Source organism: Eptatretus burgeri, chromosome 4 (genome assembly GCF_056783735.1).
Source record: "Eptatretus burgeri isolate ZD-2024b chromosome 4, Ebu_testis_v1, whole genome shotgun sequence".
In the NCBI taxonomy this organism is placed as follows: Eukaryota; Metazoa; Chordata; class Myxini; order Myxiniformes; family Myxinidae; genus Eptatretus; species Eptatretus burgeri.
In genome coordinates, this window is record NC_140964.1 from 6713915 (window position 1) to 6732888 (window position 18974).

At 42.0% G+C, this 18974-nt stretch overlaps 1 protein-coding gene across 1 annotated transcript in view; it reads right to left on the reverse strand.

The window, feature by feature from the left end:
• The window catches only part of LOC147027404 (aquaporin-3-like), a 46899-nt gene that overhangs the window by 17091 nt on the left and 10834 nt on the right, over positions 1-18974 (reverse strand). The window contains exons 2-5 of the mRNA XM_085876770.1: positions 16076-16202; positions 11186-11323; positions 10045-10163; positions 5484-5701 (exon numbers count right to left, since the gene is read on the reverse strand). Coding sequence (XP_085732896.1) covers positions 5484-5701; positions 10045-10163; positions 11186-11323; positions 16076-16202 — 602 coding nt within the window. The remainder of the gene's footprint in view (positions 1-5483; positions 5702-10044; positions 10164-11185; positions 11324-16075; positions 16203-18974) is intronic.

Consider the following 18974-nt stretch of genomic DNA (forward strand, 5'->3'; position numbering starts at 1 on the left):
CATTGCTTTATAAAAACTGAATTGATCCGAGCAGCAGTTCCGACTGCTAAAACAAAAAAACCCTTTCATTTGTCCAATTCTCACATTCCTTGACAGCCCTTCCTCTCCTCGACCTCCAGAGAGGTGTTTGGTGGGAGAGGGGGTTTGGCAGGAGGATAGCCTGAGGGGAGGGAAAGGAAAGGCAGTGCAAAGAGGGAGCAGTGCGAGGGGGGGCAGTGCAAGGGGGGTGGAGGCAGCGCGAGAGGAGGGGAAGGCAGCATGAGGGGAGGAAAGCAGAGTGAGGGGGGGAAGGCAACACAAGGGGGGATGAAGGCAGTATGAGTGAATGGGTAGGCAGTGCGAGGGGAACGGGAGGCAGTGCAAGAGGAGATGAAGGCAGCATAAGCAGAGGAAAAGGCAGGGCAAGGGAAGGAAGTATGAGGGGAGGGGGAAGGAAGCAGTGTAAGGGGAGGGTAGGCAGTGTACCAGGGCATTACCAGGTTGATGAAATGCGCCCAAATAGGAAGGTTTTCTTTTTAACTGCCACGTCCTATGTAAAACTGGGTGGGAGCATTTGAAAATTGAAACCCATGCAATCTCCCTGGCAAAGTCCTGCCTGCATGCATGCTCCCCCCACCCTGCCCGTTCCGTACACATTCCTCCAACCTCCTTGAAGGCCATGTTAACCATGCACGCACACTGGCAATATATACTAATCCTTTCACTCGCACACATGCACGAATTTCTCCACGCCCGCACTGCACGGTGGCACGTCCAACATTGCTTTGATGCTGTGGCACGTCCACTCCCTACATGGCTTTGGTGCTGCAGCATGTCTACTCCCCAAGTGTAAAAGCACATGGTTCACGAGACGGCTGCATTTAACGTCCTCCACAGTGTCACGCACCACGGGCCTGGGTGAAAGTTCTAGTTCAGATTGCATGCCCACAAAACCCACGCACCACACCGCACACACGTAAATAAGCATGCAGTCATGCACACACCCCACCGAGAGTCATTTCTACCCGTTTGTACCATGTCCATCTGTGCTGTCTTCCTATCTCTTCATTTTCAGCAACTACCAACTATTAATATATTGCAGCAACGATTAGTACATTTATATGAATAATTTGTCATGAAAGCAGGTCCCTCAAAATGGCAAAAAACAAATTGCTTCTGTAATTGCCGGAAAAAAAGGACCCCCGTGGACCGTATTACCAGGGCTTGCAAAAAATAGTTTAGAGAGCATGGCGTTGTGCTCAATGAAGTTATACTTTCTGCATATTCCTTAATCATTTCTTCATTAAATATAATCATCCAAACAGTAGAAAAAACAAGTAGCAGTAGATTCAAAGTGCACCGGCCCCATGCCAAATAAATAAATAACAAATCCTCCAGAGCGTGACCACCAGGCACCTTCCGCGCTCGGCGATGCTGATGCAGCACATGGAGTCAGAATTGTGAGGGAGCACTGTACAATAACTGATTAATGGCATAAGTAAAATAAATAAATAATAATCGTAAAATAATTGATTTCTCAATCAATTGGCTAAAAGCAAACCTAAACCACCACTGTTTCATGTGAATCTGTAACTTTTTGAAAATCAAGTAATTAATCAAAAAATCAAATAATTAATTGATTAATCAAAAAAATCAAAAATACCCTTAATAACCAAAGCACTTGTTCACTGTCGTGTCCACATGTCAGCTTCCTATCTCAAAAGGTGCCTGAGATATTGCCCAGATGAGAAATAAAATAAATAATAATTAATGAAGTTATAATAATTAAGGAATCACTAAATTAATTGATTATTCAAAAAATTGCGTTTTTGTCAAAGCTTCAAATCATCACTTTTGTCACCAAATTTTAGCTTCCGAGCTCAAAGGATGGCTGAGATATCGCCCGGACAAACAAAAAAGAAAATAATTAATTAATCGATAAATTGATGAATCCATAAATCAAAAATACTGTTTATTCCAAATCACTTGGTCACTTTTACATCCAAATATCAGCTTCCAAGCTCAAATGATGCCTGAGATATTGCCCAGATGAGAAATAAAATTAATAATAATTAATAAAGCTATTATAATTAAGGAATCAATCAATTAATAGATCATTCAAAAAATAAAAAATACCATTTTTGTCAAAGCTTCACATCTTCACTTTCGTTCCCAAATTTCAGGTTCCCAGATCAAAGGAGGGCCAAGATATCGCCCAGACAAACGAACAAAGAAGAAAGAAAACAGAGTAAAAACTGAACACTCCCTTACTTCGACGCCTAGTGATGATGTTATGCATCACCAAGATATGGAATTGGGAAGGAGCGGTGTACAATTAAGCTTATTGCTTCGCTTAAATAAATAGGCTTAGGTATAAAAAATCGCTAAGTTGTTAACATTTTCAGATTCCACTCCAGATTTTGACACATTTCGTTCACGAGATCCGATTCTCAAATCCGAGATAATATTTTGATTATATACTTCAATTAGTCCATGAGAGTAGATCGTGTTTCCAAATCAAGGCAAGGCATGTTTGAATAAACCAAACAAAATGGCGAATTAAGACCCCAGCAAGCTGACATTCGGCTGAACAAAGATGATCCCCTGCTAAAGGCCCTGTCACACCTTGACGATTTAGCCAGTGTATGCCGACGTATGAAAAATTTGTCTAAAACGCTGGCACATGTCGAATACGTTATGGGTAAGTTTTGTATATGTTAAGAGCATACTGGCATACGTCAAAGTATGCTGGCATACGTCGTAGTACGCTGGCATACGTCGTAGTATGCTGAGCTCGTCGACAAATTTTAACATGCTTGAAATTTTTTGACGTATGCCAGCGTATGACTCACAAGTTCCGCATACGCTGGCCATAAGTTGTAGGCAAGTTACACGATCGTTGACACACGTTACTTGTAAGTTACTCATAAGTCGAAACACGTTGAGGTAATGTTTAGCATACCCGAAACTTATTTCTAACCTATGAGTAACATGTTGTAGGCATGTTACGCGATCGTTGACACACGTCGACACACGTTACTTGTAAGTTACTCATAAGTCGAAACACGTCGAGGTAATGTTTAGCGTCAGTGTTCCAGACTCCCTGGTTTTTTTGTTTGTTTGTTTGTTTGTTTTTTGGGGTTTTTTTTTTTTTTCTTCGGTATGACGGTGACATTGACACTTCGATTTCTCGTGCGGTTATAATATAATATAATTAATAGGCTGCCCCTCAACGATTTAAATCATAACCGCACAAGAAATCGAAGTGTCAACATCACCGTCATTCCGAAGAAAAAAAAAATAAACCAATGTCACCCACAGGGTGACCCCTATCTTGCCAAAAGGTGACCACGTGTGACTTCTTTAAGGTCACACTGAGGTGAACAGAGCTGCTATCCACCAGGAGCGACTCCTTGAGGAATATCTGCCTACGAGAGATTCAGATGAGAATCGTTCTACAGAGTAACCATGAAAAATATGCGTTTGCCTCATAACATCACCAAATGACGTCATAATGTCTCAAGCTTGACATATCTAGAAAGCACTCATCGAGGTGTTCAATTTGAGGTACTACACGATATGGTTCCTAAAACTTGAAAATTTGACCTTGGGGTCAAATATGTTTGACCTTAGGCGCTAACCATGAAGGTCAAGGCCAATCGCCACCAGAAATTAATCAGCTGAGCGCCAGACCATGAACTATATTCCCATGAAGTTTGAAGACGATCCGATCAAAATTACTCAAAAAATAAGGGTTTCGTCGACTCCCCTGATTTGCGACAAAGTGACCTTGACCTTTGACCTTGACCTTCAAATTTTATGCGCTGAAAGGGACCTCTATAGGCCTCTGATATGCGAAGTTACAAAAATTTCCAATGATAACTGTGCTCTGCAGAGTGATTTATACGTGATTACAGACAAAAAAAAAAACAAAAAAAAACATATGAAGATCAAGGCCAATCGCCACCAAAAATTAATCAGCTGAGCGCCAGACCATGAACTATATTCCCATGAAGTTTGAAGACGATCCGATCAAAATTACTCAAAAAATAAGGGTTTCGTCGACTCCCCTGATTTGCGACAAAGTGACCTTGACCTTTGACCTTGACCTTCAAAAATTTGTGCACTGAAAGGGACCTCTATAGGCCTCTGATATGCGAAGTTACAAAAATTTCCAATGATAACTGTGCTCTGCAGAATTTTTTATACGTGATTACAGACAAAAAAAAACATACAAGCTGACTAACATATCTTGCAAAAACTTCGTTTTGGCAAGATAAAAAACCATGGAGTCTGGAACACCGACGCTAACCATTACCTCGACGTGTTTCGACTTATGAGTAACTTACAAGTAACGTGTGTCGACGTGTGTCAACGATCGCGTAACGTGCCTACAACTTATGGCCAGCGTATGCGGAATGTGTGTCATACGCTGGCATACGTCGAAAAATTTTCAACATGCTGAAAATTTGTCGACATACTCGGCATACTACCACGTTTGCCAGCGTGCTTCAGCATGCTCTTAACGTATACAAAACTTACCCATAACGTATTCGATGTGTGGCAGCGTATTCGGCAAATTTTTCATACGTCGGCATACGCTGGCTAAAACGTCAAGGTGTGACAGCGGCTTAACACTTCGATGTCTAGTGCGGTTATGATTTGAATCATCGAGCCGCAGCCTATGAATAGGCTACGCCACGTGATTGTCGGCGATACGCTGCCGCGCTTTGCATAAGTTAGACTATCGTTGGGCATAAGTTGTGAACGCCGACAACACGCTCAGCATTCGTTGATATAAGTTATCTATATGTTATCGAAACGTTCTGTGTATGTTACTAATACATTATGCATACGTCCAACTCGTTATGAATACATCCAAAACTGGAAAAAAAAACATCTATAGTTCAGTGTACGCCAGCATTTTACATACATTTTGATACCTTGCCATACGCTGGCAAAAACGTCAAGGTGTGACAGGGCCTTGAAGGATAATTAAATGAGGTTGTTATTATCTTCCAAATGGGTGTTTTAATTCACCAAAACACCCAATTTTCATTCATTCACTACCTTGGAGTTCCCTTAGTATGCATGCAAATTTCAGGCTGCTCGGTTTTGTGTTTGAAATGATTTGGAGTTACGGAGGAGACACACTGACACACACACACACACACACACACACACACACACACACACACACACACACACACACACACACACACACACACACACACACACACACACACACACTCTGACATTTATTAGTGTCGATATGCAGAATTGATCACATGTGTAAAAAGAGTTGAGTTGTTTTTCCTGCCCCTCCGAACTAAGCTGTATAGGCCAACCTTCCTCAATTCTGTCATCCCCTTTAAAAGTATATTTCAAATTTCCTTCCTTGAAATATTTATTTTCATAATCGATCTGGTGTTGAGTACAATAATACTACACTATATGTAAGGACATGATGATTATTATTATTAACTGTTGAAACATTTTCTCACCAAAACACCTCAGATCCATATCCAACCAGCGCGCTGAAAATCCTGGGCCCCAAATCCCGGGCTGGATTAATGGCATAACCACAGTTGAAGTTCGTAGCTTGCCCGATAGCAACCACCACTAAACCAAAACCCAAGGGTTGCAGATAGCGTGGCATTGCACAGTTCGATTCGTCCGTAAGTGCAAGAATGAGGCAAAGCAAAATAGCGGTTCCAATCACCTGAAGGAGGAGGAAGAATGAGGAAAAGTGTGATAACGGATGGAACAATATGAACTGGAGAGTTCAAGAAACACGATACCCCATGCAATGGTCAAGTATATACTTCAATTTTAATAAAATAATTATTTTAAAGATAGTTAAAAAAAATTCTGGAAGTTTAGCACTGTTGAAGCAGTTATATACACCACCCTCATACTCCACCCAACAGAACATGTCCAAATACTGCAAAACTGGAGGTTCTTGGGAGTATTATGAAGGCGATTTTTGTTCTTGTTCAATCTTCCTTTAAATTCAATTAAAATAAAGATTTAAAGAGTTTTAAAAGCACATAAATAAATCAATTCAATTTAAATAAAGATTCAAAGAGTTTTAAGTGTATAAATATATAAATTCAATTTAAATATTGATTTACAAAGTTTTAAAAGCATTTAAATAAATAAATTCAATTTGACTAAAGATTTACAAAGTTTTAAAAGCATTCAAAATAAATGAATTCAATTTCAACAAAGATTTACAAAGTTTTAAAAGCATATAAATAAACCAATTCAATTTAAATAAAGATTCAAAGAGTTTTAAGTGTATAAATAAATATATTCAATTTAAATAGATATTTTAAAAGTTTTAAAAGCATACAAATAAATGAATTCAATATAAATAAATATTCAGAGTTTTAAGTGTATAAATATATAAATTCAATTTAAATATAGATTTACAAAGTTTTAAAACATTTAAATAAATAAATTCAATTTGAATAAAGATTTACAAAGTTTTAAAAGCATATAAATAAATCAATTCAATTTAAATAAAGATTCAAAGAGTTTTAAGTGTATAAATAAATAAATTCAATTTAAATATAGATTTACAAAGTTTGAAAAGCATTTAAATAAATAAATTCAATTTGAATATAGATTTACAAAGTTTTAAAAGCATTCAAAATAAATGAATTCAATTTCAATAAATCTTCACAAAGTTGTAAAAGCATATAAATAAACCAATTCAATTTAAGTAAAGATTCAAAGAGTTTTAAGTGTATAAATAAATATATTCGAATTAAATAAATATTTTAAAAGTTTTAAAAGCATACAAATAAATGAATTCAATTTAAATAAATATTCAAAGACTTTAAAAAGCGTATAAGTAATCAATTCCGGGTTTTACCACCGTTTTACCCAGTGTCTATGACATCACCTTGTCGAACACATTACATTAGTTCTTCATGCCTGTTGTTTTTGTCCTTTATGACGTCCTTAAAAACAGTAAGTTTCGTGTTTGAAATGATTTTCAATTTGGTTTTACTGCCAGACAGACAAAGAGAGTAAAAAAAAATAATAAAAAATCTCATTCCTCTGTCTTCCGATTCAAGTTCCAATTAGTGCTCAAAATATAACATTCAATAAAAATGAGTTTTTCCTCAATCATCATAAATTGAAAATAGTGCGGACAGTTATGTCATAAAAAATAACTTTCATGTAAAATGTTTGTTCTATGCAAATTATCACTTGATTCTGCATTAAGATATTTTTGATAAATATATATATATGTAGGTGGCATTTTTTCCCAACTTGTAAAAGGTACCAAATCCAAGATGGCCTTGATATTTGAGAGGAAATCCTTCAACAAAATAATCTGGATTAACGTACTATTCCTCATGTGGTAATATGTTCGTTTCCGTTTATCCTCGTTTTGCTCAATGGTTTACTGAACATAAATTAAAGATTTAAAATGAAAATAACTCAAGGGTGTAAATGAAATGTGAGGTAAAACTAAGCATAATTTGAGATGTCTCCACTCGGTCACAAACACAGACAAGGGGAAATAAAAAGAAAGGAAATCCTCCTTTTATGCCGGCACTTCGCTGTGTGTCCAGAGATGACCTTAAGGAGCCTCACAGTCATCGAGCCTTGAAGCCACTGCATGGGAAACGCACAGCAAAATGGCGCCAAGTTGCTCCTCGCAGTCACATATGTGAGGTAATTCATGCAGATGGCCTTCAACGTCAGGGTGCTCAAACTGCCATACAGTATATTCTCATGACCGAGATTGCCACACTGCTCCCTCTATGTTCCACGTCCACCTACACCAAATGGCGTCGCTTTTCTTCTTGATCATACAACAAGGCAATTGCTGAGGCCAAGAGACGTGCTCTTCTTCTCCTTCTCCTCTCCTCAGAAATGTACAAATTTCACGACCCAGCCAAACAGACAGTGGCTCGTGTCTTATTTCAGTTCATGAATGAATTCACACCAGCACGGACAACGAGCATCTCACTGTCTTCTTGACCATGTCAAGGAGAAGCCAGAAAGGTCCTATGTGTTGTGACCGCCGTCTCAACACTATCATCCTCCCTCTTACGTCACACCGACCAATCATAAGCCTCAGGGGCATGGCCAACTGGTACAAAGCTGGGAAGGTGAGGTTTTTGCCTGCTCGGGAACGTTCAGCTCTGTTTTTGTTGTTGGTGGCGTAAAAACATGGCTCTTTTATTGCCGGCTTTGTAAATGCAAAACCATAAGAAAAGGTACGGGGGCAATCACATACTGGGAGAAATAGCCTTAAACCCTACCTAGTTAACACAGCACCCCCCCCCCCCCATGTGGTGATACATAACAACTTAAGCTCACAGTTTTCCCCACTTAATTAACATCGAGATGTCTCCTACTCATCCAAGGACCATGCTACACCATACAAGCCTACCTGTGCTATGAAATTTTCCTCCATCTATCCCACAAACATAACACTATATAGCTGTCAAGAACCTTGATCGCAGTATGATCCCGAGCAACAGATTGAAAAAAATTCATTGCGACCTCTGGAACAGAAATGAGGGCAATATTCATGTTCCAAACACCCTACACACCCACAGTCAATATGAAACAGATACTTTACTCTTGCTGCACACGCGTACAATTGACAGAGATGCAGAAGTTGTGATTGCTTCTCCAGACACTGATGTCTTCCAACCTGATCATTCAAATGTATCTAAGCCGACCAGTTACTACAAGCTTTCTCATAGAGAGGGGAAACTGAAGATAATAACCATTGCAATGCAACCTATTTATGACAAGTTTGGACAAAAACATGCATCAGCCTTCCATGTATTTACAGGGTCTGATATCTCTGGCAGAACTAAGGACTGGTCAAATGTAAGGGTGTGTATGAAGGTGTTTATGTCTTGTGATGATGAGATCCTGGAAGCATTGGCATCACTAGGGCACAACGATCCATCTCCAGAAAGAAATATGCTCCCAGTTTGAACGATTTGTATGCATGCTTTGGATCTATACAGATCCAAAGTCAACACCAAAGTGAACGAACTTTGTTGGTTCTTGTACTCAAATCGTGCAGCTGAGGGAAATAGTCTTCCTCTAACTACTGGTTAGTTAACTTAACATATTTGTCAGCACATTACAAAACAATGATTTGGAGAAAGGCTGGAGAAAGTGACCCATGCCTCTTGTTTCCAGCTGAGTGTAGTTGGAACTTCGACACAGCTACATGTCATTTTGCTTCAGTTCGATGTTTGAATCGACCAGCACGTTAAGCAATAATGAATTTCATAAAATGTGTCTGTAAGGGAATATGTAATTGTTAGAATAACAATATTCCATGCACAGAGGTATATGGCTGCATGGGTTATCGCTGCAACACCAAAGTTAACAGGGAAACAATTAGTGAGAGACAGGGATCATTGAGGTTCAAGTGTCAGCCGAAACAGCGATAATGAACAGTTAAATCCACAAACTACATGTTTGTTTGCTGATAATCTTATACGAAGCGTGTTCATTTAGAATAAACGTTAAGTGTGAATAAAGTGGTGTTTGCTTTTTCCTCTCAAAATGTACGATGATGCATGTATTTGTTACATGCTACCTGTAATTACCTGGCTTACCAGCTACCTGTAATTTTGTTGGTGGCCATTTTGAAAGTCAAAATGGCTGTCAAATAGTCTTTCCTACCTGTAATATCATTTCTTTAGGTAACTGTCATTATAAATATGGTATCAACACAATCATTGAATTCACAACAGCAAATACAACTGATGCTTAATGTCAACTATTCCATAGCGAGTGTCCATTTTCAATGCTGGTGGCCATCTTGGATTTGGTACCCTAACCCTGTTTGTGAAAACACCCTACCCACCTTACTTTTTCTTAAACCTTTACAACCTAAAGATACAAAATCAAGTGAAAGTTTATTTTGAACAAACATTTTTAACGAAATTACATTTGGCCCAACATGATAAGACAGAAGGACAGACCGACCTGAACCAATTGCTTAAACCCAATTTTCGCTTGCATGCGAGGGGTAAAAAGGGGTGAAAGATGGTTTAAGCATTGGCCTACCTGATCAATAACTCCTCCTCCAGTGGAGAGGTGAGAGTTGGGGTAGGTGGCAAATATTCCGGCCGTGGCATGAGGCCCGACAACAGTCAGCTCCCCACCTTCGTATGCTTGGATCCCCTCTGAGACCAATCACATAAAAGGACAAAGCAACATGACTCGATGAAACTTCATTATTACCCAACCGGGTAAATACCATCAAACCACAACACCAGAAATATTATACAGAATCACAAATGTATTAACCAAATTTGAAGAGTTGATCGACACGGCATCCAAGTTTGCCATAACAGCGACTGCTGTCATTCAACTACACCATTGTGCTTGCTGAGGGCTCAGGCATAACAGCTTATGGATCAGCATTTTGCAATGTATATGGGGTTACAAAAATTGGTGTCACGGCCCCCTGAGAGGTTGCTTGGTTCTTACATGAGTGCAAATCCCAAGTACTGTGCGGCCACAATGTCTCGTCACCGCTTGTGTAAAGTGTGCCATTGCCTTTGAGGGCAGAATGTTAATTTGTTACCTCTTTCCCTTCTTTTTTCAGATTGAGTGAACATAACCATGGGCGACACAAGCAATAACACCACTGAACAACGGATTGTAGTCAATGTCTGGGTTCACATCAAAATTATTGTCAAAATTATTCTCTGTAATGATGATGGAGCACAAATGGATCCACTGGACACTTAAGGCTTGTGCCATATGCTGCAAATGTATGTGCTATAACTTGTAGAACCCTTCAGTGTTGTCAACTAATATGATAAAAGACAGTCACACTTTTTACAACGGGTGACAAGACATTGTGACCATGGTGTACAAGTATGAAACAGAGAGCAATCATAACATGTCGTTTAAATGCAAGACAAATAATGAAACACATACACAACGTGAGCACCTGCTTTCCAGATTACTTGGCAAAACAATTGTCCAGCAAGAAGAACAAGATGAACAAGATGAACAAGAACAAGACCAACAAGAAAAAAAAGACCAAGAAGAAGAAGAAGAAGAACAACACAACAACAACAACAACAACAACAGATGTAGCTTTTGAGAAGCAAGATGGTGGCGTTCGGCAGGCAATTCAAGCACAATCCAGTAGTGATTGAGTCCAGAGCTCACATTTTGTAAGACAACACCTTACCATGATACAGGGCATAGACCCCTAGAGCACCAATGAATGCACCCAAGAACTGTGAGATCCAATAGAGAGGAAGCCGTTTCCATGGAAATCGGTCCAAGATGCACATCGCCAGGGTAACCGCAGGATTCATGTGAGCACCTGCAGGGGTTGATATTCGACGAATGAAGAGAAACAAGTCAAGTATCATAAGGAAAGAAAGAGTAAATAGTCGGATGAATTTGGAAGAAGTCACATGATCGGAACAGAAAATTCGAAATAAGGGACCTTCTACTTGTTACACACACACACACACACACACACACACACACACACACACACACACACACACACACACACACACACACACACACACACACACACACACACACACACACACACACACACACACACACACACACCGATGGAGGATTCAATAAAGAAAATTAAAATTGGGAAAAGGGACTGAATGGCGAGGTTAATGAGAACATTTTTTACAAAACATCAATTGCAACAACACAAAAATGTGACTCATTAAACCAGCTTTACGTAGCATAAAATTCCATCATATTTCCAGATATTGCCAATAGATTGTTCTTTAAAATTGTTCAATTTTTTTTATTGTATTTGGGTCCGTTTGGTTTTCTGTCCGCCTGTCTGTTTGTCCGCACAGACCGTGCGAATGTGTAATGCATATTAATTACATTAGACCCCCTACATACCCCGTGAGACCCTTAAGACCTCTCAGACTATGAAGACATTTCAGGCCATTTAAATGCTAAGACCCGAAAAAAAAACCTAAGACAAGGTCAAGACCCTTGGAGCCTTTAGAACCTGAAGACCCTTCAGACCTCAATGACCCCCGAAGACCCCCTAATATCATTTAGACCCCTAATACCCCAAAGATCCTTCAGACACTAGAAAGACCCTGTAGACCCCTAAAAATATTCAAAAGCCGAAGATCCTGTACACCTTGTAGAACCCCTGAAACTCAGGTCAGGTCAGGTATGGGAGCATGTGCTGGAGCAGCGCGTCGCTGCGTCCACTTTTAGTTGGTACTCCAGGACCCTCCGTCTGGCCATCCCCCAGGCAGATGCATGGCCCACCCCCATCTCTTTGAGATATGGATCAATCTGCAGCAACCACGAGGCACGTGGTCAGCCCATTGGCCTCCTCCACCCACAATGCCCTCTCACCGATATAATCTGGTGAGCAGGATCAGCGTCAGGAAAACGAGACACATGTCCATACAGCCGCAGCTGATGCTCACGGACTATGCAGGTAACAAATCTCATTTGATTCTCTCTCAGCAACCGCTCGTTGGACACAAAGTCTGACCAGTGACAGCCAAGGATTCTCTGAAGAGACGAGCTGGTACCAAAGGAATAAGTCACCATCGATGATCCCGAGTCAGAGTTCAAGTCTCACATCCGTAGAGCAAGACTGGAAGCACCAAGGACCTGAACACTTGGGCTTTCATACTCCCACATAGGTTCCGTTAGCGCCACATGCCACGGTCCAATGAATCCATGACTCCCCAGGCCGGACCCTGACGTCTATTGACCTCTTGCTCACAGCCAGCAGAGACATGAATATCCCTGCCAAGGTAAGTGAAACTCTCCCTGACCTCAATATCGTCGCCACAAACAGGTACAGACAAGATAGCAACATCCAAGATGTCATTGAAAGCCTGGATCTTATTTTTGACCCAGGAAACTGGTAATCTGAGTGGCTCTGACTCCTCATTCAGCACCTCGAGGGCCCTCAAAAGGATATCCAGTCTCCCCAAAGATGACTGTATCATCTGCGAAACAAGGTCAGAGATCTTGACATTCCCAAATGATGCACCACAGCTTGATCTCTCTGACATCCTCCCCAGGATCCAGTCCATATAAGCGCTAAAAAGTGTGGGGGCCAGTACACACCCCTGACAAACTCCAGTAACAACTGGAAATAAGTCAGAGATGGTACCACCACATCTCACAGCACTCTCAGTACCAGAGTAGAGTTCAGACATCAGATTGATCAGTTTTGGTGGCACCCCACGAAGACCAACAATCATCCAGAGGGCATCCCGATTCACTGAATCGAACACTTTCCAGAGATCAACATAGGCTGCAAGCAGCCCCTGCCGAAACACTCAACTGCATTCAGTGAGGACCCGACGAGCAAGGATACGGTCAATCGTTGACCTCTTTGGTGTGAAGCCTGACTGCACTGGACGCTGGTGCTTAAGCAGATGGTAGTGAACCCGATCAAGAATTATCTGAGCAAAGACTGCCCGGCACAGAGAGCAGCGTCACCCCTCGGTAGTTGTTGCAGTCTTGACGATCACCCTTCCCTTTCCAGAGAGGCACAACAAGGCCCCTCTTCCAGTCAGTTGGGATGATTCCTGTGTTCCAGACAGAGCACAAAACTGCATGCAACGACATGAGTACAGCATTTCCAGCAGCCTTGAGAAGTTCAGCATGGATGCCACAGATCGCTGGAGCTTTTCCCCATTTTAACCGGTTCACCGCGGCCCGTGTTTCCACAAACGAAGGGGGACCACAGTTGCTTGGAGGGTCAGCAAAATGGATTGTAGCACCCTTGACATCCAACTCGACAGTTGTTGGATCAGCCTGGTACAGCTGCTCATAGTAACCGGCCCAGCGGGCCTTCACTTTAGACTCCTTTGCAAGAGCCTACCACTCTCTGCTCTAACTGCAGCACACCGAGGGACAGGCTTGGAGGAACGCAATGCGTGAATTCCCCTGTAAGCAGGACAAGAATCACTTGACCACAGGTGATGCTCAACACTCGACCCTTTCACAGATTCCTCGCACATCGGCCTCCTTGTTCACCCTTAGCGCACGTGCAGTTTTACTCCTCAGCTCCCTGAACAGCTCAGTTCTGCAATTCAGTATGGCCCTGTGACTCTGGTCAATGGTATCCAGTGTCCCTTGAGAGACAAAATTCTTCTTCGCCCCATGGTGAGTTCCAAGATATCCACCGTCAACATCAAGGAAGGTGGTCTTGAAGGCACTCTCCAACTCTTCAGGATCCCCAAAGCTCCCAGGCCCCCCAAATCCACACTCAGCCTGTTCACAAACTCCTCAGCTACCCACACATCCACCAGACACCTACCCAAAGGGACCGCCTCAGGTTAACCCAAGGGGATCACCATCTGGTGGATGATACCTCAGCATCTCCCCGACACACACTACTTCACTCTGACCCGGGTGGGTTACCCCATGGTTTTCCTCCTTTCATCAAAGAGTGGGGGTACCAAAGGCTTTGACCCAATCACATCAGCTGAGCTGTCCTGTGGAGGGCAGCTCCACAGGAGGTACTCCTACAGAGTGGGTTTCCAGACTTCTTTTTGCTTTTGGTATGTTTTGTGGAATGAAGGGTTTTACGGTGGCCGGAGTGCAAATCCTGTCACCAAGCTCCTCATAAAAATTAACCCAGCCGCCGGAGGACGTCCGCAGACACAGTTGGGCACTAGATGTGGATGACTGTTGGCTCACAAGGAGCTCCTCCGTTTGACAGGTTTTGTTTTTAATCCTGCTGGGTGTCCATATTATACACCCTCCTCACCAGGAAACCTGGGAGACTGTTTAGTCGCCGACAACCCGACCATGGAACAGGTTAGGACAGGTTTACATGATACCTGTAGCAAGTGACCTGATCTGATCTGGCCTGACCTGACAATAATATCAACTCATGCTCAAAGGTCAACTCATGGTTAAACTCCTTAAACTCCTAAGACCCTTTCGACTCTGTTACACCCTGTGTAGCCCTGAGATCTCAAGACCCTTTAGATCCTCTTAAACCCTTTAGAATCCCAATGACCATTAGAATCCCTTCTCCCCTTTCGACACTTTTCAACCAAAAGACCTTTCAGACCTTTTACTACCCTGTAGACCAAATTGAGCTTTAGACCCTTTTTAGACGTTTTGAGATCCCTTCGACCCCTTTAGACAATTCTCGACCCTTTACACCTTAAATTACACCCTTTAGACACCTTCAACCTTTTCAGACCCTTTCGACCTTTCGACCCCAAGACCTTTGTCCTTTACACATTTACAAGCACAACATTTCGACCTTTAATTTGCAATCAACAATCTTTCATTGAGGACAACCTTCCATGTATTTGTCATACAAAATACACAACACAAAACAAGTCCTGACGAGGGTCTGCAATCTATGATTGCTCTTTCCAGTTTTTTATTCCTTGCGAAAACGAAGATTTTTCCAAGTATATTGGTCAATCGATTTTGTTATTCTATCTGTCTGTTTGTTTGTCTGTCTGGTTATCACCTACAGGTCACAATTCTAAACCGATTGTCATGAAACTTAACCAAGTCGTCGAGGTAGTCTCAACTGAGAAGCCTATTGATTTTGAGGTCGAATTTCTAAAATTATCATATTTTTTATCTGATTAATCTGAAAATGAAGCAGCAATTGCATAGTCCATCACTGAATTTGGAAACGAGCTATTTTTGAGGTCAAAAAGTCAAAGGTCAACTCAAGGTCAAACTTCTAAAATCATCAATTTCAATCTGAAAAATAATCACTTTTCATCCGATTGAGCTGAATTTTGATTAAGTTTGTGAATTTTAATCTTAATTACAGGGACAATTTGATGTATTCATGGAGACCTTTGGCAAGGGGATGGATTTTGTAAGTATCATTGCTCTGCACGATGTCTTTTTTTTGTTATTTGTTGTTGATCAAGTCAATTGCAGTTAAAGCTTGGAAGCCTCATTTAGCCCATGCTTTAGATTTATTAAACAATGTGTGCAGTTCAAGGAAGAAGTGCAAGATTAAATTCCACAAAGTAAGGTGGTTATAAACACAATAGGTAGTACACTGACAAGCAAACAAACACTGAGATAAACATATGCTTTCATCCACAGAATGTAACCATACCTGAAACTCCCATTGCGATGTGCGCAGACATCATCACAGCCAATCCAAAGGCCAAATTAATGCTCAGAGTGGCAGCAACACCACCACCTGACAACACCCCCTGAGCAACAGCTGCACAACCAATGAGCTACGTGATGGGGTAGGTGTGGTGGTAAAAGGAAATTAGTGGGGTAAGAAAGAAAAAGTAAACGAGGGAAAGTTTAAGGTTGCTATTAGGGCATCAGAAGATTAACACAGATATCATATTAAGGCCATTAGCAGGCTTAGGCCAAGACATCAGCCATCTTTTGGGTATTTATTTAATTTTCAAAACCTTTTGTTTGAAAAGTTTGGTCAGTTCAGGTCAGGTATGGGAGCATGCGCCAGAGTAGCATGTCGCTGTGTCCACATTCCGCCAGTACTCCAGGGGCCTCTGTCTGGCCATCCAGCGCAGGAAGACACCTGGCCTATCCACATCTCCTTGAGATGCTGATCAACCTGCTGCAACCACGAGGCACTTGGTTGGTCCATTGGCCTCCTCGACTCACGAGACTCTCTCGCTGAGAGAATCTGGTGAGCAGGATCAGCATCAGGAAAACGAGCCACATGTCCATACAGCCGCAGCTGACACTCACAGACTATACACGATACAGGGAACAAATCTCATTTGAGTCTCTCTCAGAAAACGCTCATTGGACACAAAGTCCAACCCATGATATCCAAGGATTCTCTGAAGAGACCTGGTACCAAAGGAGTTAAGTCTCCATCTCACATCCTTGGTCAGAGTCCAAGTCTCACATCCGTAGAGCAAGATTGCAAGTACCACTGACTTAAACACTTGGACGTTTATCCTCCTGCATAGGTACCGAGAGTGCTTCAACCCATGATCCAGTGAATCCATGATTCCCCAGGCCCTATCCAGATGTCTATCAACATTTGGATCACAACATACAGAGGCATGAATATCACTGCCAAAGTAAGTGAATCTCTCCGTGACCTCAGCATCCTCACCACAAAGAGGTACAAAGAACTTCCGGTTCCGGTTCTGAGCGGCAAGAGGTCTCCTTCGGGGCTCCCTGCTGACATTCTCAAAGTTAAGTTCCGGTTGTTATTTGTCCCGTTTTAACTGTTTAATTTTCTCACCTACATGTTAATGTGTGTTCCTAGTTCGGTTTTGTTTCAAAAATCGTGCTATTTTGTGAGTATTTATGTCGACGTTCTCACCTGGTGTTTGAGGCCTAGTCCTAGGCTTGAGGCCTACCGGTTCCACTTGGTGTTCGATCGTTTTTTTTTTTTGTTTGTTTGTTTTTTCTCCCCATTACCTTCAATTTCTATCCTCCCCATTACCTTCAATTTTCATCCTCCCCACTTTCCAAACATCCCCCATTCTCCCAACTAATCTCTTTCTTATCTCAAAAAAAAAAAAAAAAAAAAAAAAAACCAACAACAACAACAACAACCTTCTCCCGATTCTGCTACTTCTTCTTCCTCTTAACTTCCTCCTCGTCTTCCTCGATTTCTTTTTTTTTTTTTTTTTTTACACTTCCATGACCTAATCTGTTGAACTCTCTCATACATTAATATTAACAACAAAAACGATCTTATAATGCTTCATCTTCCTCTCTCACACATGTGGTACTCTTTACTGTTTCACAAGGCACTACTCTTCTGCTATTTTAACAGACTGCTCTCATTTCGACCTCTCCTTCATTCCTTGCCTAAAAAATCCAACTATTACAGCGCTTCTTCTCTCCATGCTCTGAATTCGCCTTCATTGCATCCATCAAGAATTGTGTTAAATCGCATCTCTGACCTAAAACTTTTAAAAACCACAGTTTGCCATGGATGCTCGCTTTCCATCAACCATTCTTTCTTTCCAACTGCAGTGCCCACTCACCCCCCTCACCGCTCACTCTCACTCTCAAAGCAAACATCCCACTCTTCTCCCTCCAAGCCTCCCTCTCACCTCTTTCAAAAATTCCCCCTCACCTTTCTCCCACCTTTCATCCCCCTCACTCTTCCTTCTCTAAGTTGCCCCCCTCTCATCCACCAACCTGCCTCCCTCCACTGCCCTCTCACCTCCATCTCTTCACTCCACCTTCTCAAATCCTCAACTGCCATCTTCCTTGTCTCTTGTCCCCCTCTCTCACAGCACCACAGAGCCTTTTCTCCTCCTCATTCGGCCCCCTCCCCTCGCTATTCTGCAATACCCCACACTCCTTCAGCAACCCTCCTTACCTCCCCCTCGTCCCTCGTCCGACCCTCCCCCGCCCCCTCCACCTCCTGCACCAAAAGCCTCCTCCCCTACCTCTTCATTAAAAGTGTGGACCTCAAATATCCGGGGCCTTCGCTCAAACCTTTCAGATCTTTCCATGCAGGTTGCCACTGACAAACCAGACATTATCTGCCTAACAGAAACTTTCCTCTCCCAAGACGTGTCTGACTCCCAAGTATCTCTCCCTGGTTACTCCCTCTTACGGTATGACAGACCTGAGCCTCGTCCTGGTGGAGGTGTTACTCTCTTCATCAAAGACTCTATTCCTCACTCTCCCTGCACTGCTCTCACTCCCCCACACCCCCAGGAATACCTCTGGCTTCGGCTTCCCCTCCACTCCCACCTCATGTTTATATGTGTACTGTACCGTCCACCGAACAGTGATGACTCCATCTACACCTCACTATCCGAAAACATGGACCATCTTCTATCTTCTCATCCAAACTCTCTCTTCCTCTTATGTGGCGACTTCAATTGTCATCACGCCAGTTGGCTAGGTGTGGGTACCTCTCTCACCTGCCATGGGACATCAGCAAAAGCTTTCTGTGACTCATTGGGACTGACTCAATCGGTCAACTTCCCGACCCGGATCTCAACCAATGGTACTCCATCTCTTCTGGATCTGATTTTGACAAATTTCCCTGA